General features: G+C 37.9%; 2 protein-coding genes across 2 annotated transcripts; one reads left to right on the forward strand and one right to left on the reverse strand.

The window, feature by feature from the left end:
• Positions 1-610: 610 nt before the first annotated feature.
• On the reverse strand, positions 611-12,337 carry LOC120084419 (protein FAM32A). Its single transcript, XM_039040199.1, has 3 exons — positions 12,081-12,337; positions 11,484-11,634; positions 611-1,139 (listed from the first exon to the last, which is right to left on the reverse strand). The coding sequence occupies exons 2-3, from the start codon at positions 11,629-11,631 to the stop codon at positions 853-855; spliced, it is 435 nt and encodes a 144-aa protein (XP_038896127.1). The 5' UTR covers positions 11,632-11,634; positions 12,081-12,337; the 3' UTR covers positions 611-852.
• A 722-nt stretch (positions 12,338-13,059) lies between these two features.
• Positions 13,060-13,954, forward strand: LOC120078991. The gene is made up of 2 exons (XM_039033154.1): positions 13,060-13,181; positions 13,273-13,954. The coding sequence occupies exons 1-2, from the start codon at positions 13,060-13,062 to the stop codon at positions 13,952-13,954; spliced, it is 804 nt and encodes a 267-aa protein (XP_038889082.1).
• The last annotated feature ends 9,861 nt before the right edge of the window (positions 13,955-23,815 follow it).

Here is a 23,815-nt window from a genome sequence, read left to right on the forward strand (position 1 = left end):
TCTTTTCAAAAGAATATTGCTAGACTTGAGTTCAAAAATTTAGGTTGAGAAAGATATCTATAATAAAAAGAAATTGCTATTGATTTTATCTTCTTTTAAATTTTTATTGGAGTGACAAAATTTAAGTTAAGGATTGTTATTTCTAGGAAAACCTAAATTCATTTTTATTATCTTATTTTTCTTTAGAAAATTTAAAACATTTTTTATCCTAAATTTTTTTAGGTGGACGTAACCGTACTACCAAATTTCAACTTTAAAATAAATTAAATTTTAAAAGTTAATTTTGATTTTGAAATAAATTAAAATTTAAAAGTTGGGAAGAAGTTCAAACTCACACCTATAGCTTTAACATAAACTCTTCATACTGCTACGCCACCTTCAACTTTCAAAAAGAGAGATGATTTCTTATATATATATTGTTGAATATTACCTAAATTTTATAAAAAATATGCAAAATACGATAAGTTGAGGAGGCACGTGCCCTTTCGGGCCCTTGTGTGAGATAGCGCGCATCAATTATTTTTACAAATATTTTAAAATCAACAATATTTTTATAAATCATTTGAAAACTAATATTTAACAAAATTTCCATTCCTTAGAACCAAAAACCTGAGTGGGAAGCAGTCAGGATGTAGGTTTCAAACTGAAGTCTCAATATCCATACCCATACCAACAAGAACACAGCATCCACTCTAATAAGTACAAACAAGGGTTTGTTCCCTCTGTTAACATAAACACGATCCGGTTAAAGGCTACTTCCCAACAACACATCCATCCAAATGAGCAAGTCAAGTGTGACCAAAAAACCAAAATACAATTTAAAAAAAAAAAAAAGAAGAAGAAGAAGAAAAATCAGCCAGGGCCAACTTTCGGAATGTCATAATGCTCACTCATGTTGGCCAGATATTGATTAAAGTCCTGGATCCGGTCACGATGAGATTTATTAGCTTTCTTTGCCAGTCTATGAACATCAATTCTCTCCTTCTGTTCAATATAACGTCTTTCCGCTGGTGTTAGATGATCATCATAGTGAGGAACCTTCCCATCCTCGGTTGACTTCTTGGCTTCATCTATTTCTTCCTCATTCGCACCACTTGCCATTTCACCACTTGCCATTTCACCACTTGCAGCACTTCCACCTACATTTATCACCAAAGGAGATTGTAGAGTCACACAATCATCATCATCATCATGAGAACAAAGGAATTGGAAACACTCAATTAATGACGATGAGGATTGAGGATACACTTAAGGCTACAGATGGCTTTTTTTCTTAAGCAGGTTATTCAATATTTGGCATAATATGCCCACCAGTTATATTATGTTATCTACATTAATAATAAGATAGTTCTTCAATCAAAATCAAATTCTAAAACTCTAGACTAGGCACGAATCTTAGAAAAAGGATAAATTCCAAAGGATTATAATAATATAAAACAAAGTAACAAACGAAGGGCGTAACAATATAGTGTAAACCAAAACTCTAATTTTGAATCAATATCAATTATCTCTCAAATAAGGGAGAAAGGTGTATTATTTATAGGAAAATTGATTACAAATAAGGCTGAATAACAGTTAATTAACAAGTACCTAACTGTTCACTAACTTACATTATTCTAACTCCCCTACGTTTATTCTCAGTACACCATATTCCACCCCCTAAAATTCAGACTTGATCCTATCCCGAGGCTTACCAAGAAGCTAACTGGAATTCATCAGAAACAAAGTAGGATTTGAAATCTACTACATTAAATACTGGATTGATATGAAGGTCAACCGGTAGCTCAATGCGATAAGAATTTGAATCATATCTTTGTAGGATTTTTAAAAGCCCCAATTGTCTATCTTTCAGCTTGTTGTAAGTTCCAGTTGGGAATCTTGTCTTACATAGGTGAATCATTACAAGGTCTCCTTCTTTGAAATTGACTTCTCTTCTTGATTTGTCTTTAGTTTCCTTGTAAGACTGTGTGATCTTCTCTAAATGGTCATGAACTTCTCGGTGCAATTCTTCTATTCTTTCAATCATACTTTCAGCTTCAAAACTAATATCCACAGAAGAAGATAAATTGACAAGATCAAATGTGAGTCTAGGAGGTTGAGTGTATACTACTTCGAAGGGGCATCTTCCCGTTGATCTATTTTTCATACGATTGAAAGCAAATTCCATTCGAGCAAGGGATAAATCCCATTGCCTTGGTCGTGAACCACTTAAACATTGTATGAGATTTCCAATGTTCTATTGGTTACTTTAGTCTGGCCGTCAGTTTATGGATGTGAAGTGGTGCTGAATTTCAAACTAGTGTCAAACTTCTATAAAGTATGCCAAAAATGACTTAAGAATTTCATATCTCTATCTGAGACGATAGATTTTGGTACTCCATGAAGTCGAACTACCTCTCTAAAGAAGAGGTTAGCAATATAGACTGCACCACTCGTTTTCTTGCATGCTAGAAAATGGGCCATTTTGCTGAAACGATCCACAACCACCATGACTGCATCATATCCCCTTTGTGTTTTGGGTAGACCAAGAACAAAATCAACAAATAGGTCTTCCCAAATGGTTGTGGGGATCGGTAATGGAGTATATAATCCGACATTTGTAGAAGTTCCTTTGGCTTTTTGACAAACAATGCACCTTCTGAAAAAATTATTAACATCTTTTCGAAGTTGAGGCCAATAGAATCGATTGGTTACTAATTCAAACATTTTGTCTTGGCCAAAGTGCCCTGCTAAACATTTGGAGTGAACTTCTTTTAGGAGGCTTCTCAAAGAGATGTATAAGGAATACACAATTGTTCTCCTTTGAATAAGAAACTATCCATAATATGGAAGTCTTCAACATTCAACAAATTAGTACACTTGTACCAAATATCAGCAAAGTCTCGATCATTTTTCATATAATTTTGTAAGGTGAGAAAATGTAGTCACTTCTGTAGCTAATGTAGTTAGAATAAGCCATTTTCTACTAAGAACATCAGCAACTTTGTTCTCCTTGCATGATTGATGTTTGATCATGAATTCAAATCTTTGTATAAATGAAATCCACCGCGCATGCATTTGGCTAATATTCTTTTGAAATTGTAAGTATTTGAGTGAAAAGTGGTTTGTGATTAGGAGAAACTCCTTGGATAAAAGATAATGCTCCCATTGTTTGAGAGCACGAACAAGAGCATATAATTCCTACTCATATGTACTCCATTTCTACCTTGAATGATCGAGTTTTTCACTAAAATACTCAAGTGGGTGACCTTGTTGAGAGAGTACAACTCCAATACTACCGCTTCGAAAGGTAAGGAGAAGTCTAGTAGTTTCAAAACAGGGCTGCTACTCAGTTTGTTCTTGGTGTTTTCGAAGCTGTTGTGTTATTTTGAGCCCCAAGTGAAGCTCCCTTTCTTGAGACAACGAGTCAAGGGTGCTGTCATAGAGCTGATGTTCGGGATAAATTTCCTATAAAAGGAAGCCAAGCCAAGGAATGCTTGAACATCTTTTACAGAACTGGGGGTAGACCATTGAGTGGCAGCTTCAATTTTCTTTAGATCGACTTTGATTTGACCATGGTCTATTAGGAAGCCAAGGAAAGAAATTTCTTCCACAAGAAAGCGGCACTTCTTGTGATTGATATATAATTTTTCTGTTGTCAAGACTTGAAACAATTTGTGAAGATGTTGTAGATGCTCCTCAATGCTCTTGCTATAAACCAAGATATCGTCAAAGTATACGACAATGAATTTATTAAGAAAATGGTTTAATACTTGGTTCATGAGTCTCATGAATGTGCTAGGAGCATTTGAAAGACCGAATGACATAACAAGCCATTCCAAAAGTCCTCCATTGGTCTTGAACACGGTCTTCCACTCATCGCCCGACCTTATTCTTATTTGATGATAGCCACTCTTCAAATCAATTTTTGAAAAAAATCACTGTCCCTCCAAGTTGATCAAGTAGATCACTTATTCTTGGAATTGGAAAACGGTATTTCACTGTGATTCAGTTGATTGCTCGACTGTCTACACACATTCTCCAACTTCCATCTTTCTTTGGAGTAAGTAAAGCGGGCACTGCACATGAGCTCAAACTTGGTTTGATGTGCCATTTCTTTAGAAGCTCTTCAATATGTTGATGTAAAATCTCCTACTCCTTTGGGCTCATTCAATAATGAGGAAGGTGTGATAATGTTGCTCCTTGAGTTAAAATCAATATGGTGCAGGATGTTCCTCAAGGGTGGTAGTCCCTCATGCTCATCTTTTAAATGAGGGAATTCATCAAAAAGTTTCTCTATTTCTAGAGGGACTTCACCATTTTGAGTGTTTTTGGACTTTTCAGCAATTAAAGTCCTAAAACATCAGCCTCTCTTTCCTTCAGCAAGCTTCTACCGCTGATTGTGGTAAAAAGGTAGTTGTCCTCTTTTTTCTATTTAACTCCCTCATTATTCTTCTTACTCAATGGAAGTAGAACTACTTTCTTGCCCATCCAAAGGAATTCATAAGTATTTTCTCTCCCCTTTGCAAGGCTCATATTGTCATGGTCTTCCCAAGAGTATGTAACAAACATCCATTTCAAAGACGTCACATACTATTCGGTCTTTATAATTACTACCAATTGAAAAGGGGATAAGTACAAATTTCACTTACTTGTGCTTTGTCGCTTTTTTTCACCGAACCAATCTTATAGGGATTTGGATGAGCTTCCACCTTAAGATTCAAGGCTGCCACTAACTTCTTGGAGACAAAATTTTCGCTACTTCCACGGTCAATAATGACATTGCACACTTTGCCATTAATTGTGCAACGTGGTTTGAAGAGGCAATGTCTTTGAGGGTTTGAGTCTTTTTTGGGAGTGATTAACATCCTTTGGAGAACACAAGATACCCTATATCCATCATCCGGTTCAATGAGCTCGGTTTCTTCTTCTTATTCACTGTGTTCAATCAAGGTTTCTTCATCTCCTTCTTCCATGTAAGCTACCATCTTTATTTGTGGGCATTCATTGGATAAGTGACCAGCTTGGCCACATCGAAAGCACGAGGGCTGATTATATGGGTTTTGAATTTTCTTCTTAATTGTTGTTTCTATGGACTTCTCTGCCACTCCCTCCAAGCCATCTCTCTTTTTCTTTGACCGAGGACATGGAAGATGGTTGATTAGTGATTTTGGATGAGGAAGTTACTTTCTTGCTCGAAGATGCCTCCCACAGGTTCTTTCTTGAAAATTTCTTGGATTGCATTTCATTAAGTTCCTCCACAGTCTCGGCAAAAGCAATTACATCAGCCAACACATTAAACTTGTGAAGTTTCACCTTGTCTTTGATGTCCATACGCAATCCTCCAATGAATCTTGCAATCAAGTGTTGTTCATTTTTGGCCAAATTGGTTCTTGCCCCCAAACGATGGAATTCTTCCACGAAATCAATCACTAACCAAGAGCCTCGTCTATAATTTGGTATTGATTGTATAAGGTCTGCTCATAATTTGGAAGAAAAAAACCTCTCCTTCATCAACTTCTTCACCTTCTCCCACATTCAAATAGGTCTCTTGCCTTGCCATTGATGATTTCCCTCCAATTAATCCCACCATGCAGATGCACCCCCTTCAATTTAAAAGCTACTAATGGTACCTTCTTGTGCTCCAAAGTGTTCATATAATCGAAGAAATTCTCCGTGTTCTTGATCCAATCAAGAAATGCCTCTATATCACACTTACCATTGTAAAAAGGTAAGTCTATCTTCATCTTAAAGTCAAAAAATCTCCCCGAGCATTACCTCTGCCTTCTCGACCTCTTCTGCATCAAAATACTCTTCTTCTAAATCATCTTCGCTCGAAGAACTCCAATCTTGGAATTCTTGATGCCTTTCTTGCACCATTAGACGTCTTCTTGGTTCTTTTTGGAATGGTCTATGGATTCTTGGACCTCATTCTTGAAAGTTTTCTTGATGAAACTGGAAATTTTTTAGTCCTCCAAGGCCTCTTCTTCCTCTTCTTCCCCAAATTTGATTGAAAACCAAAGCTTCCTCTTCAACTTGGGTCGGTGCCAACCCTACATTCATCCTTCTCATGATCATCGCCACAGATTCTTGAAGATAGTTCAACGTTTCTTGCATTCCCTCCAAGGTGCTTTCCACGAACAGCAAGCATTGCGTGGTGGATCTTGGAGAGAGAGTGAGGGTGTCTTCCACCTCTTGAACTAAATTCGGAGCATCATCTTCTCCTCTCGAATGCACGTGCCTTCCTCCTGCCATTCGTCCAAGAATGCTGCTGCTCTGATACCACTTTCGGTGTGAACCAAAAACTCTAATTTTGAATCAATATCAATTCTCTCTCAAATGAGGGGGAGAGGTTTTATTTATAGGAAAATTGATTACAAGTAAGGCTGAATAACAACTAACTAACTGTTCACTAACTAACTTTTATTCTAATTCCCCTACATTTATTCTTAATACACCACCATAACATCCACTATTTATGTTTGGTTATGCTTCCCCAACCATTACAGGGCATTTCAAAAACTGACAGCAAACCAAGTTCAATATTGCCTATGATGTGCACAGTATTTTTCAGCTTATGGTACATCAAAGAGCTGGGTAAAATAAAGCTACAACTACAAGACTACTATTATTGTAGCAGAAAGACCCATAAGTAAACATCATTCTTCACCCATTATTGTCTAAACCAATTTTACAATCCCCGGTTCAAATATTTCTTTTGTTCAGGGAACCTTCATTCAGGGTTACAAGAAGCATCTCACTCAGGATTCAAATGATAAATCAGATGTTAGCCTGAGTAGCGAAGATTCTGACCAAGCAGAAGCAAAATGTTCTCCTTCCAATCTAAAGTCTAAAAATCCTAGTTAGAAGCTTTCCTTTAATGTCACTCAGTTGAAAAGACTTCAGGTTGAAAAGCATCACACTCAGGGATACAAGAAGCATCTCACTTAACGTCCTCTTTAATGCTAATTCCTTGTGATGATTTTGGTTCTCTCCGCCGGCCCTATGCTCCGACAACCACAGCTTGGATTCTAATGTTGATTTCGACGTCGGCCAACTCCATGGGAAGTGTGAAGCCCCTAGTATTTTCTTTTATCTTTAAATGCGCAAAGGAGACACTTAAAGAACCATGCTTACTTGGTAGCAGAATTGTAGAAACCCCTATAAAGTTACAAGTAGCAAAAGCTGAAGAAAAAAAGGACAAAGAAGAATATCAGAGACTTGTTAGAACAAACCGTCCCTCCCATGCACGTCCTGATATTGCATATGTCGTGAGCATGGTTGGTTAGTTTATGCATGTTCCTGGACCAACTCATTTTGAAGCCGCCTATAGAATTTTGAGATATTTGAAAGGACCTCCTGGAAATGGTATTTTATTCAAAAGGTATAATCACTTCCAAATAGAAGTTTATATTGATGCATATTGAGCAGTAAGTGTTACAAATAGAAGATCTACCTCTGGTTATTTTATTCATTCGTTGGAGGAAATCTAGTTACTTGGAGAAGCAGAAAACTGAATGGGGTGGCTAGAAGTAGCCCTAAAGCTGAGTTTAGAGCTTTAGCTTATGAAGTTTATGAGGGCACATAGATCAAAAGAATAATTGAAGAATTGAAGATTCCTTTGGAGACACCTATGCAGATTTATTGTGACGATAAAATCGCTATCTCTATTGCCCATAGTCCAGTTATAGTTGCTAGAGACAATAAATGTTAGGCAATGTACAAGTGCGCCATTATATTCCATTGTTTATTTGGAAACATTCTAAAAAATATATGAAATATACTAATAGAGATTGATTCAATTTTTTATATAAATCACCATTTCGTTTTTCATATTGATTTTTGATATTATGTGAAATATTTCATTGTTTGTTCACTTGTGCATGTAATATATTTCTGTATGGATGAAAATAACCCCCACACATGTCACCAATATATCTGAAGATGGTTTCTGTCCAGTGAGTAATTGGACATGAAAGACATCAATCCATCCACCATTTGCTATTGAAATAATGAGGGTAAGAATGGAGTAAGAAACATAAGTTTCCGTTGGTCTGGTGATCCAATCCTTGTTTGTACACAGTTTATGAGATAATTCTGCACTATAAAAGTAAAGTTGGGCTTTGTCATCGGAGAGAGGATTAATAGAGAAGCTAGATGGGAGAGATGCTTGGAGGGATTCTCGATATCTAGCTATGAATAACTAAATGAAAACCGTTCGACAATCACCATTGCACTCCAATTAAATTAAGGATGAACACGGGCTAGCAATGGTTTAGAATTATCATGTTTTGTCGGTGTTGGAGTCTTGTTTGGTATTGGAGGGCAGGTGCTTCTTGCTTGCACAGTGTCACAGTCATGCTTGTCCAGGGCGTGTTGCCCATGGCCGCATGACTGCCTCCACCTCTTTTTATTATGTTTTCATCCTATGTATTTCCTTTTGCTAGGTAGTTAGGTTTATATGTTCTTTTCTTAGTGAGTGACCGCTCGCCCATTTCCATATGTAAGGGTAGCGGATGTATTTTTGTTCAAAATGCATTATATGGGGATAAGACTAACCATCACTTCCCCATACCCGGAGTAGTATGTTATAAAGTTGTTGTTGTTGCTTATTGCTTTCTAGCCTACTACAATCTTTCTCTTCTCTATTCCTACAATCAAACTGTTTATGAAAACCTTTTCTCCAAACCCGTTTTATGAAACCGTTTTCTCCAAAAACAGGGGTGGAGGTTGCAAGAGGCACCCGGTGTGCCATTGGCTGTTCGTATTTGAATTGGCTGACTTGTTCGTGAGCGGGAACAAGTGTCGGACAATCGTTAAGTGAAGCTTCAGGAAGTGCGATTGTGACACACAGCAACACTGTATGTCGGTGGGTTAGTGGTGGAAGATGTATTGTAAAATGAGCCAGGCTTCCTGGGGTAGTCAGATACAAAAGAGAAGAAAGAAAACCACCCTTCTTTGTTTTCCATAGTTGGGACGAGGATATTGGTGTGGCGGCCGAATTGTTCCAATAAGGTGATCTCTGCAAAATAACCATACTTGTTATTGTGTTTTTCAATTCAAAGGATATCACCTTCATCATTTAACTTTCGGAAGAACTTATGGTTGCAAGGATCTTTGAAAAGAGAGTTGAATGAAGAGGCAAGCCATTCAAGAGAATTCCATGAGACAAAAAATGAGTGAATGTTGGATTGAGTTTGTTCAGAAAGCTTGAAATGTTTCCCACTAGTTGGTACAACCAGAGAGAGGGAGAAAAGTTTTCAAGTGACGGTGGAAGGAGCGGTGGATGAGGCATGGTGGACAGAGCTAAATATGAAATGGGGAGAGGGGGGAGAGCATTTTTCCACAGAGAGATTTTCTTATAATAAAGTACAAAAATATTAATGAACATTTAAAATGCAGATCTTCCAAAGAAATTGTCCAATCAGTAGAGCACAAGCGGCTAGTTTGTTCTTTTTGGTCCCCCCCCCTCCCCCTCCTCTTCCTCCTCTGTATGTTTAAGTAGATGTTCTACATGTTATTTCTTCTATAAGGTTGAGTTAGTCTCTTAGTCCTAGTGGTTTTACGACTGAATTCTTCCATTTTTTTTTGGGTACTCTTAAGCAGGATGTTATGGCTATGATCCATGAGTTCTTTTCTTCTAACATTATTAATGCATCTATGAACGAGACTTGCATCGGTTTGATTGTAAAGAAAATTGACTCTAAATTGATTGTTGATTTTTGTCCTATCAGTTTCATTCCTCGTTCATCCAAGATTATTGCTCAATCTTTGTCTAATTGTTTAAAGCTTGTTCTTCCTTCTACCATTGTTGAAACTAAACTAGCCTTTGTTGCCAATAATCAGATTCTAGATGCCTTTTTAATGGCAAGAACTAATTGATGATTGGATTGCCCCTCATAGGGAAAGTGTTCTCAAACTAGATCTAGAAAAGGCATCCGATACAATTGATTGGGACTATCTGGATGTAGTTTTCAAGCTAAAGGTTTTGGTACTCTTTGGCGGTCATGGATTAGAGGCTGTATCTCTAATGCTAACAATTTTACCATCATAAATGGTAGACCTCGAGGGAAGATCATCCCATTTCGTGACATTCTACAAGATGACCCCCTCTCGCCTTTCTTATTTATTTTGGTTTATGATGTCTTAGTCAACTTTTGGCCCATAGTGCTCATTTAGGTAATATTCCAACAAATCCAATTGGTGCATCCTCCTATTTGAACCATCCTCAATTTAATGACACACCCTTCTGTTTTTTATTGATGATCAACTACTTTGGATCATCTCTTTGAGATTGTTAATATCTTTTAGAAGGTGTCGGGTTTAACAATCAATCTCTCTAACAGCAAACTAGTTGGGATTCATATTGTTGACTCTGAGATGGATAGATCTTGCCTACTTTTGGATGCAAAGAACAGGATCATTGGCCTTTAACCTATCTCAATTTTCACTTGGGAGGTAATTCTAAATCCTACTCTTTTTGGCAACCTATTAGCGAGCGCATTCAACACAAACTTCATAATTGGAAGTATGTTTTTATCTTGAAGCGTAGTTAGACATAAGCTTATAAGGCAACTCCGTTGGAAACCAAGGTAGTATGAGCTACCTTTGTCCCACATTGGTTCGAATGGGATGACCAATGTGGTACTTAAGTGGTTGGTTCTCTCACCTCAATAGTTGGTTTTTAAGGTGTGGTTCTCCAAGGTGTTTGAGTACCTAACAAACTCTTGCTAGTACGCTAACTAATTACTTATCTTTGTTTTGTCTTCCAACTAAGGTCTCAAAGATTTTGGATATGTAGATTTGTGATTTTTTTCTTAGAAGGTTCTCATGGCGATGGAGATATACATAATGTGAATTAGGAGACTACTCAACTTCCAAAATTGAGGTCTAGTTGGTAATTTTTGTCATTATAATGGATATCTTTGGATATTTCATTTAATCAATGAAATTGTTTCTCATCCCAAAAAAAATTCAACATCATAATTATGCTTTATTGGCTAGATGGAAATGGAGATTTCTTATGGAAGAGCATGCTTCATTGAAGAAGCTTACTGATGCATATCATAAGTAAAGTTTGTCTGTACGATGGAGGAAATATACAGTGAAGTATTGGCTTCAGTGCACTCTCTACCGTTAAGATAGCCCATTGAAGTGCCAGCTTAGTTTGTATTATTTAGTGGTTTTTTGTTATTTTTTGTTTTGTTATTCTCTAAATCTGTTGACTGAGAAATAGTCCAGTACTTTTCAGTTTGATGAAAGATCGTAGGAGCTTTCTTCCCAAGCCTTTATTATATGGCTAGGGACAATTATTTTTCATATATAAAAGTTAAGGGTTTCTCCTGCAAAATTCCTCTGTTATTTGTTACTTTTCTTTCATCTCGAATGTTCAAATCTACCGGTTTTAATTTCACTCTTTTCCATGAGAATAATATGGATGATTCATAAACATGCATTCAATCATATCCAAATCAAACAATTCCAATAATAATTGAATAACAAACCTGCCGGATGCTCATTTTCCAGTTCTCGAGATATTTGGTCTTGATTCTTTTTAAGTTTCTTTTTCTTCTTCACCCCACCTACTTTCACATCAAGAGCTTTCCCTTTAAGCTTCAACTTCCCACCAACAACATTATCGTAGGAAGACATTGCCTATTAAAAGGGGAAGAGATTCCTTCAAGGAGATAAAAAGTCATACGAAGTACAAAATTTCAACAAGCTACAGAAAGATGTTTTTGCCCTTATTGGTGCAGATAAGGTGGAAAATACAACTGCAGTATCATATTGTGTATATTTCAATGAACAAATAATAACCAGCAAAAAACATGGAAACCGAAAAGGAAAATATAAAAACTAGGTCTTTTTTTTTCAATCATCTTGGTAGTCAGTTAACCTTAGGCTGTACTTGGAACTTTGCTGTTCTTCGAAAGGCAACAAGAGAAGTAGATAGAATAATAGACTTGTAAGGAAGGAAAATTCAACAAAGTTATGGTGATGGTTGAAAATCACATCTCATAAATCGTAACCATAAATACATAAACTGAAGGTAAAAGAAAAGGGAGAAAGTGAAAGCAAGGGTTCGAACTTCAGAATCAAACCTAGAGGACCAAAGAAAATTTCTCTCCACTTCTGAGGACGAGATTCAACTACTGCAACGACGCAGATTCCAATTTGCTTCAACTACTTTCCTATCATGAACAAAAATGCTTTTGTTCTTCCTCGCTGCTACGGGCGGAGGGTGGGTATAGAATTTTCCTTCCGAACTAATCCGACCCGTTACTCGCTGCACTCATAGAGATGGCGTTTTCCCGACTGCGCTCATCTTACATTTTACATCGAGAAATAGGAACGCTGAGTTTTATGTTACGGACCAACTTTTCTTGTACCAATAGCCTCATTTGGAAGAGTCAAACGTACAATGATCTCCAATAGAGATAGTAATGGAAAGGGACCTTCCGTTTATATCATAAGCATGTGATTTTATCGATTCATCCTTGAGATATATCCCTCGCGTCTATCAATACGAATTTACTCGATCCTCGATGGCTCGTCACACGTTCATTAATGCACGGTCACTCGATACCCAGCATCATGGTCACTCGATACGGCTGCAATCGACACGTGTATACTCGATCATATCAACATCATACTCGATGATCGATTATTTTGAATTCAAAACCTGTTTGAAGTCTATTATTTCATCACTTCCCATGAGCTCAAATTATTCTCTCTGTTTATCCGATTGTATATCCTTCGATGATAAGATCTCTACACTCGAAACTCCACTATCACTACATCAGATAACATTCTTCTCCTTGTTTGTAGTTTAACTCATCTATCATTAGATAACATTCTTTTCGTTTTTTGTATTTTGGCATCATTTACTCAAAACTCGACTATCTCTGCATCATGTTCCTCGATATACGTTTGCATGTTGCTCGATACTCGACCGACACAGTTTTCATTTCTATTTTCATATCTTGCATGTTTGGCAAGACTTTGAGTTTGTTTCATTTCAATTTTCAAATTTTTGTTATTTTGGACTGTTTAGAGTTTAGGGTTTGAGTTGGATAATGCATGAAGGTAGAAAATCAAACTGAATGCTCGACAATCGGCCATCTAGTCACTTGTAATGTAGTGAGTAAGGGACACCATGTAGCATGTATCGGGTATCGAGAAAACGAGTATCGAGAAATCGAGTATCTTGTATCGTGCATCAAGAAACGTGCATCATGTTTCGAGTATTGAACATAATTCTTATTTTTCCCTGTTTTTTGTTATTATGTGCAGGATGGCTAGACAATTTAAGATTCCTCCCCATGATCGTTTCGCAAGCCAAGCGACCAGGTCATCCTCTCACAATGGGACAACTAACAAGATTGTGAAAGAGAAACTTACTCCCACTCAGCTTGCCCTCTTCAGGAAGATTGTATTTGGTCGATTTGTGGACTTGGACATTATCTTCAACAGTCCATTGGTCCACTGCATTTTATTAAGGGAGGTTGAAGACCATAGGAAGGATTCAATGGCATTCGATTTGAATGGTATAATTGTAACATTCACCAAAGAAGACTTCCTATTGATGACAGGATTGTGGTGGTCACCCAATTCAGTAGTTGTGAGGAGGGTTGAAGGAACTGAATCTCTACATAATAGGTACTTGGGAAATGACTTCGCAGGGGGCATCCATATTGGTACCTTAGAGACAATGTACAAGGAGATGGAGTGTGATAATGATATGGATGTTGTGAAGATGACACTAGTCTACTACATTGAATTGGCTATGATGGGAAGGGAGAAGACGAGGACCAATATCGACAAGACCTTATTAATTGACGTGGAAGATTTAGATTACTTCAACTCCATGGATTGGAGAAATGTTTTGTGGGAGAGGACCTTACTTGGACTACAAGGAGGATTGAGTGGCAAGACCGAGAACTACGAAAAAAGGTCCAAGATCAATAAAAACTAACTCGTCAAGTATAACCTAGTGGGGTTTCCTCATGCTTTTCAGGTAATATCCATTCATTAGCCATATGAGATCTACTAATTGTAGTGTTAATGTCACTTACTACTTATGCTTGTCTTATAATCGTTTATGAATTATGATAGCAGTGAGCACACGAGATCATTTCAACGGCTGTCGGAAAAGTTGCAACCCGACTCAATGAACATGTCGTACCTCTATTTCTGAGGTGGAAGTGTACATACTCATTCCCAACTAAAACAATAGTGCGAGACGTGTTTGAGTCCATCAAGGTTAGTGTATTACATCATAATTTACTTAGATTTAAGGTGAATGACACATATAACTAACAAATTATTCATTGTTTTGTATAGACAAGGATCACACCCACATCATTGATCATGTCCAATAGGGAGAGGCGATATATGGACACTAGGGTCGATGATCGACCCGTATACGGGCGCATTGATGCCGAACTATTAGGGTTGTTGCCCTAAAGTCTTGTGTCCTGTAGTTTGTAAACAGTTTGTACAAACGCTTGTGATGTTTATGAAGGAATTCTTATTCAAGAGTACCTATGAGCGAAAGCGGATCTTTCCAATTCATTTTGACAGAATTTCCACATATACATTCGAACATACTAAAATGCATTCATGATGCTAAAATATTGACATGCTCAAAAGAACAGTAAATAAGAGATCGAGAGATCATACCAGTTGAAGACTTATTCTTCACAACAAATCTCACTTTTGCTGAGGCGGTAAGCTATTGCTCAGCAAAACCCAATCATCTACCTCGAACAATCTCCACACGAACAAAAGGAAACGAAGATGACACCACCACTCAGAGCCCTCAGTATTCTTGGAGTGAGAATCCAAATGGTGGACTTTGTTCGGATTTGGTAGAGGGAAGGAGGTAAAGAGATCGTATACAACGATCAAGCAAGTGGAAGAAAGATTCGTCTATCGTATANAACGAAGATGACACCACCACTCAGAGCCCTCAGTATTCTTGGAGTGAGAATCCAAATGGTGGACTTTGTTCGGATTTGGTAGAGGGAAGGAGGAAAGAGATCATATACAACAATCAAGGAAGTAGAAGATAGGCTCGTCAATCATATAGACAAAATGCTTGATCGTTTAGGTGAAGTATATGATCGTTTAGCGAAGTATACGATCGTGTAGGAAATAGGTAAGCGCTCATCTAAACGATCGTGTAGGAAAAGGTAAGCGATCGTCTAAACAATCATGTAGAAAAACTAAGCAATCGTCTATACGATCATTTAGTAAATATCGGAGCTAAACAATCGCTTAGGAAAAGGTAAACGATCGTTTAGTAAATAGCGCGCGTGGGTGTAATCATTTAACAATATCGTATAGGTAAACGATCATTTAGGCACTATCGTATTGGCACATATTTTCTAAGTGATGACACACTTTAACACAATGTCCGTGTATCCCATACTTAACATACCATGAGCTATTTATGGGTCTCAAAGTGATCTTTCAACTTACTCATCCGTTATCAAAACAGAAGAAACGTCGTCCCAATACCCTTTTAACCGTCCAATTAAGAGACAATGAATATGATCACATCATATTCATAATTTATGAATTAATATCATATACTGATCATAGTATTTTTCCTCCACTAGATATAAATCATATTTATATCTAATTTCCTCCAAATTAATGTATCTCATACATAAAGTTAATTATATCATATATAATTAACTAGTTCAATTATATCATATATAATCGAACTCCCTCTTGTCAATTTGAACATTTCAAATTGACCCAAAAACTAACTTTCAACTTGTATCCAAGCTACCAAGGGGACCTTATAGACCTATGGCTCGAAGCTCCAACAGTACGTGAATAACTGACTAAACTCTTTAGTCACGATATCCACCATTTGTTAACTGTCAGGCATTCTGATGACAAAAATTAATGAACGCAATTATGCAATGCATGTCTTAAGGTATGCGTTGATACTCATGCGTCGGTGATCATGCATTGGAATGAAACTATGCGTTAACGAATGTATGCGATGACCATGCGTTCCCATCACAAGTTTTCTTGCATTCACGCGAAGTATAACGTGAACGCAAGTTTCTTCGGTGATCCGAGGTCGAACTCCGAGACTTGTAACTAAATGTTATGCTGTAATGTGTTTGCGGCGGTTGAATAAAAGAATGATGGAGGATATAAGCTATAAACTACTTCTACTCCTATCTAACAGACAAAGCATTGGAAGTATGCATGAGAGGTACAGACACGGAAACTGTTGACGCGTAGTAAATGCATGGAAAAATAGAGAAAATGTGAAGATGTCTTCATCGCAACCCTAAGCTTGGCCGCAAGGGCAACCTCAGCCAACGCAAGCTATGCGATCATGCTACACACACTTGTGCCTAATTCTAGGACGCATGCCATGTATATGCGATAATGTCGAGAAGCCTATGCCTAAGCCTCCATAACCCGCTCACGTGCTCTCACACATAAGCGTGATGACCACATACCACCATATCCTACTTTTGGACGCATGCAATATCCTATCCGTAGGGTGCATACACTGTGTAATAGCAAACAGAGCTTATCTTTAAGTTCCCCATTCTTGCTTATGCATTCCAATCTGCTCTCCCGAGTCTTAGATTTGGTTTTTAAACTATTCTCTCAAGTATGCCTAAATGATGAATGATGCGCTCATAAGACAAGATAATCACATAAACTTAGCTGATGTAAGATTATTCCTATCTCTAGTGAATACTTGCTTACATTGCTTAATGCGACCAACCACTTACCCTCTCGGGCAATTAGTTGTTGTTGACTTTACTCATAGACAAGCGTTGTGTCCGCCTATAGACAAACATTGCTACAGCTTCACACTAAGCAAATAAGGTTTTCTCACAATACTCACGCAATGCACACCTCCCAATGGTTTGCTACATGTTTCATATTTCTATGCCACATGATTAAGTATGCGATACTCTAACAATCTCACTAAGTAATGCAATGAATGTTAAAGATGCTAAGCAAAGAAAGATGGAGATGGAATCGAAGGAAACATAGAAATGCATTGAACACACAATGTATTAATTTCTTAATCCAAAATGTAATACAATACAATATAAGAAAAGAAGAGAAATTGAAATGACCAGTTGGAAGCAATGTCTTGCTTCCAGTAGATGTGTGTCAAGGCTGTCGGTGTGCCATGGAAGGGCGGTGGAGCTGACTCTCTCGAAATCTAACTTCGTTGATGGCTCCGATCATCACTCAGAATGGATGAAGGAGATGAAGAACTCTTGAGATTTTTTCTATTGCTTTGGTCTGGATCACAAGGATCCACCCGAAGGTAGGAAACCTTGGATGGTCTGAAGTTATGCTCAGCGGCTTCTATTTATAGAGCTTGATCATCGACAACATTAATGGAGATTTTGACATTCGCGATGTAATGGTTCTTTTCTAAATCTCTGCTGCTAACGGTGTGGTAGGTGAACTGTCAACATCAGCTTTTGATTTTCCCGAGATATGCGTTTATGCTTCCATTCCACCAACCTTGCATTCGTCCCTCTATTATGGTTATCATCGTGTAGCTGCAATCTTGCACTGACTGCATTCGGTTGATTACCACAACTTATGCACGATGACCACAATCACTTGATGATTGCAACTCCTATGCGATGGACGTGCGATTGATTACCGCAACACCAATGCGTTGAACGTATGCGTTTGCATTTACGATGGAGAATTTCTCCGCATGCGGTCGTCTATGCGATAGCCCGTCTTCCACGTCTGCGTCCGTTTTCTGTGTTAACTACAAAAATAGACAATTGAACGCATAATAACACATAATAGTGGGTTAGCCAAGATTCTTAATGCCGAATGACGCAAACTCATTTTCTTATGAATTTCTAACATATTCTGCTTAATAGCCCTCATAATTTTAAATAAAAGGCCTAAGATGACGTGCATTTCTGCATGTCACCATATTCCACTAAAGACCAACAGTTGAACTCTTCTTGCCATAGATATATTTCTATGTCCATTGGATATAACCAATCATCAATACGATGACCCTTCACAAATGCTCGTAATTACAGTAGGCTAATTTACCGTTTTGCCCCTATAGTTACATTTTACTCCTTAAGTACTACTGATCCCTCTAATGAACAATACAACATAGTCCTACTATGTGTGAACATCTCTCGGGCCATAAGAAGGTGCGTGGTGCCACATCATTCAAGCCCCGGATCAGCCCTTAAGAGAGCAATTTATCTATTTACCCCTGCTTCGGGGAATAAGTGAATTCTATCTTATGAAGCTGAATTCCCAGCTCCCAAATCAGATGAATCCCCAAAGTGGTAGGTTTGAGTCGGCACTTTGGCCAATCGCACCCATGCAAATCAAAGGACCGCCCTCAATGGCAGAAGTTCTCAACTCACTCAGGATTGGGGTCATGTTATCTATGGTCATCCTAGTGAAGTGAAGTCTTTATCATGAACGGAGTTATATGACGAGACGTTAACACTTCGAGGTCAGGTCTTATATAAAATCTTTGTATAGGACACCCCTGCTCGCATGTCCCCTATACNGTTAACACTTCGAGGTCAGGTCTTATATAAAATCTTTGTATAGGACACCCCTGCTCGCATGTCCCCTATACGAATGATCAGGATCAGACCATCTGTTACAAATCATAACACTTATAACTATTCCACAAAGCGGTCGCGTTCGTAGTATTACCAGGATAAGGTCCTTCATATATCCATATACTACAGATCATTTTGGTTGTCACTTAAGACATGATCCACTTGTATGTCACTACATACATGTTTAAGTTACATAAACACAACCAAGGATATTAAGTTTATTGGTTTGTGGTAAAATAAAAACATCTAAATGTGCAAAGTCAAGAAGTGAAGTAAATATCATGATATTTACTTCACTTCTTGACTTTGCACATTTAGATATTTTATTTACTTTACCACAAACCAATAAACTAAAGTCCCTAATTGTCTTTATGTAACTTAAGCATGTATGTGGTGACATACAAGTGGATTATGTCTTAAATGATAACCAAAATGGTCTGTAGTGTATGGATATATAAGGGAAACCTTATCCTGGTAACGCTACGGATGTAGCCCACTTCGTGGCATAGTTACAAGTGTTGTGACTTGTCACAGATGGTATGATCCTGATCATTCGTGTTGGGGGACATGCTAGTGAGGGCGTCTTGTACAAAGAGTTTGTATTAGACCTAACCACGAAGTGTTAACGTCTCGTTATATAACACCATTCATGATAGAGAATTCACTTCACTAGAAAGATCATAGGTAACATGACCTCAATCCTGAGTGAGTTGGGAACTTCTGTCATTGAGGGCGGTCCTTTGATTTGCATAGATGCGAGTGGCCAGTTCGCTGATTCAAACCTACCACTTTGGGGATTTTTCTGATTTGGGAGCTTAGAACTCAGCTACACAAGATGGAATTTACTCATTCCCTGCAGCAGAGGTAAGTAGATAGATAGCTCCCTTAAGGGCTGATCCCAGGGCTTGAACGATGTGGCGTCGCGTACCTTCTCTTGGCCGAAAGGTGTTCACACATAGTAAGACTATGTTGTATTGTTCATTAGAGGGATCAGTGGTACTTATGGAGTGAGATGTAACTATAGGGGCAAAAAGGTAAATTGACCTAGCCATACTTACGAGCATCTGTGAAGGGTTATTGTACTTATGATTGGTTATATCCGATGGACACATAAATATATCTGTGGTAAGAAGAGTTCCGCTGTCAGTCTTTAGTGGAATGCTTGATAGTTAACGGATGGTGGATCTTATAGCTAAAGAGTTTAGTCAGCTATTCACGTACCGTTGGAGCTTCGAGCCATAGATCCATAAGGTCTCCTTGGTAGCTTGGATACAAGTTGAGAATTAGTTTTTGGGGTAGTTTGAAATGTTCAAATTGACAACAGGGAGTTTGATTATATAGTTAATTGTATATAATATGATTGACTAAATGTATGAGATACATTAATTTGGAGGAAATTGGATATAAATATGATTTATATCAAGTAGAGGAGAAAATACTATGGTTGATATATGATATCAAACTATAGGTTATGAATATAATATGATTATATTTATTATTTTATTAATTAGACGATTATGAGATAATTGTCCACCGTTTTCTCTGAAATCATGCGTTAGTGGAAGTTCGAGTCAGTTATAGTAACTGAAGAATAAAATGAAAATGGTTTTCATTTTGCAAATGATACACCTAATTGCTCATGGTGTGATTAGCATTCGATCGCATATTATTTGAGATCCTATACGATAGCGCTTTGTGTTTACTAAATGATTGCACACCCGAGCGCGCATTCACTAAACGATCGCTCACCATTTTCTGGACGATCACTTAGCATCTGAGCTGAACTAAACAATCGTATAGACGATCACCTAGTTTTTACTACACAATCGTGTACCTCGCTCTAAATGATCAAGCACCCAACTATACGATAGTCTTTCCTTTCTCCCACTTGCTTGATTTTTAGTACACGATTGTCTTTCCTCCTCACCTCTACCAAATCCAAACAAAATCCCACCTTTTGGATTCTCACTCCGAGAGTACTGAGGGTTTCGAGTGGTGGTGTCGTCCCCATTTCCTAGTGTTCGTGGAAAGCCGTTCATTTTAGATGGCAGGAGAGTTGCTGAACGATTGCCTGACGTTCTATCAAGAGGAGTTCGTTCGCGAAGAGAGCAAGTTTTCAAGTGAAGAAAGTTTTCAACTGGTATGTTCTCTCGGTCTTTTGTATTTTATCCTTTAAGCATGCCAGTAATTTAGTGTTGATAATGCATATCTGTTTGTATGAATGTGAATGTGGAAATTCTATCACAATGGTTTAAAAAGATCAGTTTCCGCTCATAGGTACTCTTATATAAGAGTTCCTTCAAAAATGACATTCTCAGAGGCACATAGATCACACCACGATGAGGATGCTCGTAGTCACTCCAATGACTAACAGACTCACGAGCATCACACCTACGAGCCAAAACTCGATGAGCATCAGTCTCACGAGCTCCCTACCGATGAGCGTAAGATTCGCCCTCTTCAGAACGAGTCTCACCAGCTCCCTATTGATAAGCATGTGCCCCCAACTAAGGAACGAGGGTCGTCTCGATTGAATACAACACATTCTGAGCCCATGAGAGGTGTGGGCATTCGCACATTGCTCTGTGACATGGATCAGAGAGTGGCTACGATGGACCGAAAATTGGACGATGTACAGTCAGACTTGAAAAATGTGAAGTCTGACTTGAATGTCCTTCAAGCCGAAGTACAAACAATTACCACCCTACTGCGGTCATTGTGTCAGATACACAATATCATCTTAAACCTATTCTAATATAAATCTATATCATGGTGTGTTTGCCCTAATATACTTCATAAATTATATAGGGTTTACACATGGAATCCACCGAGACTATTGACCCCATTCCTCCACATTCCATCGAGACCCGTGACCCAATCCCTCCAACAGCCACTGAATCTCGTGACCCAGTGTTCCAAGACCCCATTCCTCCACCCACCACCGAGACCAACACAATGGAACCTGAGTCATGTGAGTCATGTGACCCCATTCCTCCATTAGCCATTGAGATCCAAAACCCCATTCCTCTACCTTCATCGAAGCCTGTGAACTATGGGGGGGGGGGGTGTAGAAACGGATAAGTAGAAAGAGGAAGCCAACACAACCGTACACCCCTCCAGTTAACACGGTAAGAGAGATTAGAAAAAAGTAGAAATATATTCAGCTCGGTGAACATCTAATTGATATTGTCCCCTACGACCCGACACACATTATTCCAGAGGACTTGATGAATGAGTTCATGGTCTGATTGAACAACGTGGACATGGGTCTTCACTGGCCAGGGAATGAAGTCCTATTCAGGACGAATTGCACGATGAAGGAGTTATTCCAAGAGCTGACACATGATAGTAATTGGTTTGAGAACAACGTAAGTTACTATCCCTTATTACATTTATATGCTTGTTAATTACTATTCTCATTCTTTGACTTAACTTGCAAACTACAGGTTCTCAATTCTTTATTCATATTTCTTCTACAGAAGTTTATTAGCCGGCCAGATATATGTGTTCATCGGTTCACAACATTGCCACATGGCATATTGGTATGTATTATAGAGGGTTTAAATTTTAATGTACAATTTTGCATTATTGATATACACTTTAACTTATTGTTATCTATTTTGCAAAGTCACTTGAATCTCAAAGCACCAGATAGCTTGTTCGAGGCCATATGTGGGAAAACCATGGAAGAAGCTGCTAAAGTATGGAAGAAAGAGCACATGTATGTCAATACGTGCTCGGACTGGTACCTGAACATCAGCCCGGATGGGCAAATGTCAATTACATCTATAGCCCAGACAACTACAAGCAGCATTGGTTTTTACTGGTTGTGGACATGAATATCAGATACATCCTTTTGTATGACTCACTGCCCAAGTATATCAAAGAGAAAGATCTACTAAAATTCCTCATGCCCTTATGTTTTACTCTCCCTTCACCGGCACAATTCTGCCACCTATATGATGTAAAGCCCGACCTTGCACCCAGTCATTGGATGTTGAGCCATATCAATACATGTGGCCTACAGGGGAATACACTAGATTGTGGGATATTCAATCTCAAGTACTTTGAGTACTTGGTGATTGGGTCGAGTATGGAGAGCTTATGACAAAATAAGATCCATGATTTCAGGTTGCAATATAGTGTCGAGTTATGGGTAGATCAATTTTTTTTATTAGGGTAGATTAATTTTTTCTATGTAAATTTTCACATTATTTTGACATTATTTATGTGAATTTTTATACCATTTATTTGAATTTGGACATTATTTGTAAATCTGATATTATTTTTATTAGGGTTTTCCATGTGAATTTTGACACTATTTGTAAATCTATACCATTTATATAGTCACCAATTTTTTTTAGGATTGTCGAGTATCGTGTAACATGCACCGAGTATATAGTAATCAACCATCTATATAGTCAATGTTTATCGAGTATTGTCGAGTATCGTGTGACGAGTATCGAGTATCAAGTGACAGTGTGTCGAGTATTTATCATAACGTCTCTACATTACATCGAGTATATAGTACATGTAAATCAACCATATATATAGTCAATGTTTATCGAGTATTGTCGAGTATCATACAGAGCACCAAAGGATTAATTAAACGCCTTCAAACAGGTTATGAATTCAAAATAATCGAGTATCGAGTATGATGTTGATATGATCGAGTATACAATTTCATTATTTAATATGATCGAGTATTGTCGAGTACTGGATGTAGTTCTATAATATAATTTCATTATTTAATATTAAATACTACTACTTGATCGAGCATATGAACAATAAACAATCTACATTATAATACAGAATTTGGAGGGTCTCCTATGTTGTCCTTGCCCGTTTATTGAGTTTGGACGTGTCAAGTGGTTCGTTGCACTTTTGTCGATTATGTTCCGATTGGCCACACCCTCCACATTTCTTTAATATGACATGTTTTTCAGCAGACAGTATCCTGTTTACCCTTCGTCTATCAACTTGTACCACTCTTTTCGGTCAGAGTATTTTTACCTCGGTATACCCTGGTGGCTTTTTCCATTCTAATACATGACCAAATAGATTTATTGATTCCGCATATGCTAGTACTAGGGAATCAACACTATACAATCGGTTGCATAGAGTAAACGGATTAATATTGCGCTCTCTAGCTGCAACAATAGTGTGCGAACATGGAATCTCCAAACACTGAAATTGCTTTTAACTACATTCTCAAG

Source organism: Benincasa hispida, chromosome 1 (genome assembly GCF_009727055.1).
Source record: "Benincasa hispida cultivar B227 chromosome 1, ASM972705v1, whole genome shotgun sequence".
In the NCBI taxonomy this organism is placed as follows: domain Eukaryota; kingdom Viridiplantae; phylum Streptophyta; class Magnoliopsida; order Cucurbitales; family Cucurbitaceae; genus Benincasa; species Benincasa hispida.

Coding starts and splice junctions, on each gene's coding strand:
- LOC120078991 (XM_039033154.1), top strand. CDS start 13,060: ATGAAGGTAGAAAATCAAACTGAATGCTCGACAATCGGCCATCTAGTC. Junction 13,182..13,272: donor AACGAGTATCGAGAAATCGA/GTATCTTGTATC, acceptor TATTATGTGCAG/GATGGCTAGACAATTTAAGA.
- LOC120084419 (XM_039040199.1), bottom strand. CDS start 11,631: ATGTCTTCCTACGATAATGTTGTTGGTGGGAAGTTGAAGCTTAAAGGG. Junction 1,140..11,483: donor GGAAAATGAGCATCCGGCAG/GTTTGTTATTCA, acceptor TGATAAATGTAG/GTGGAAGTGCTGCAAGTGGT.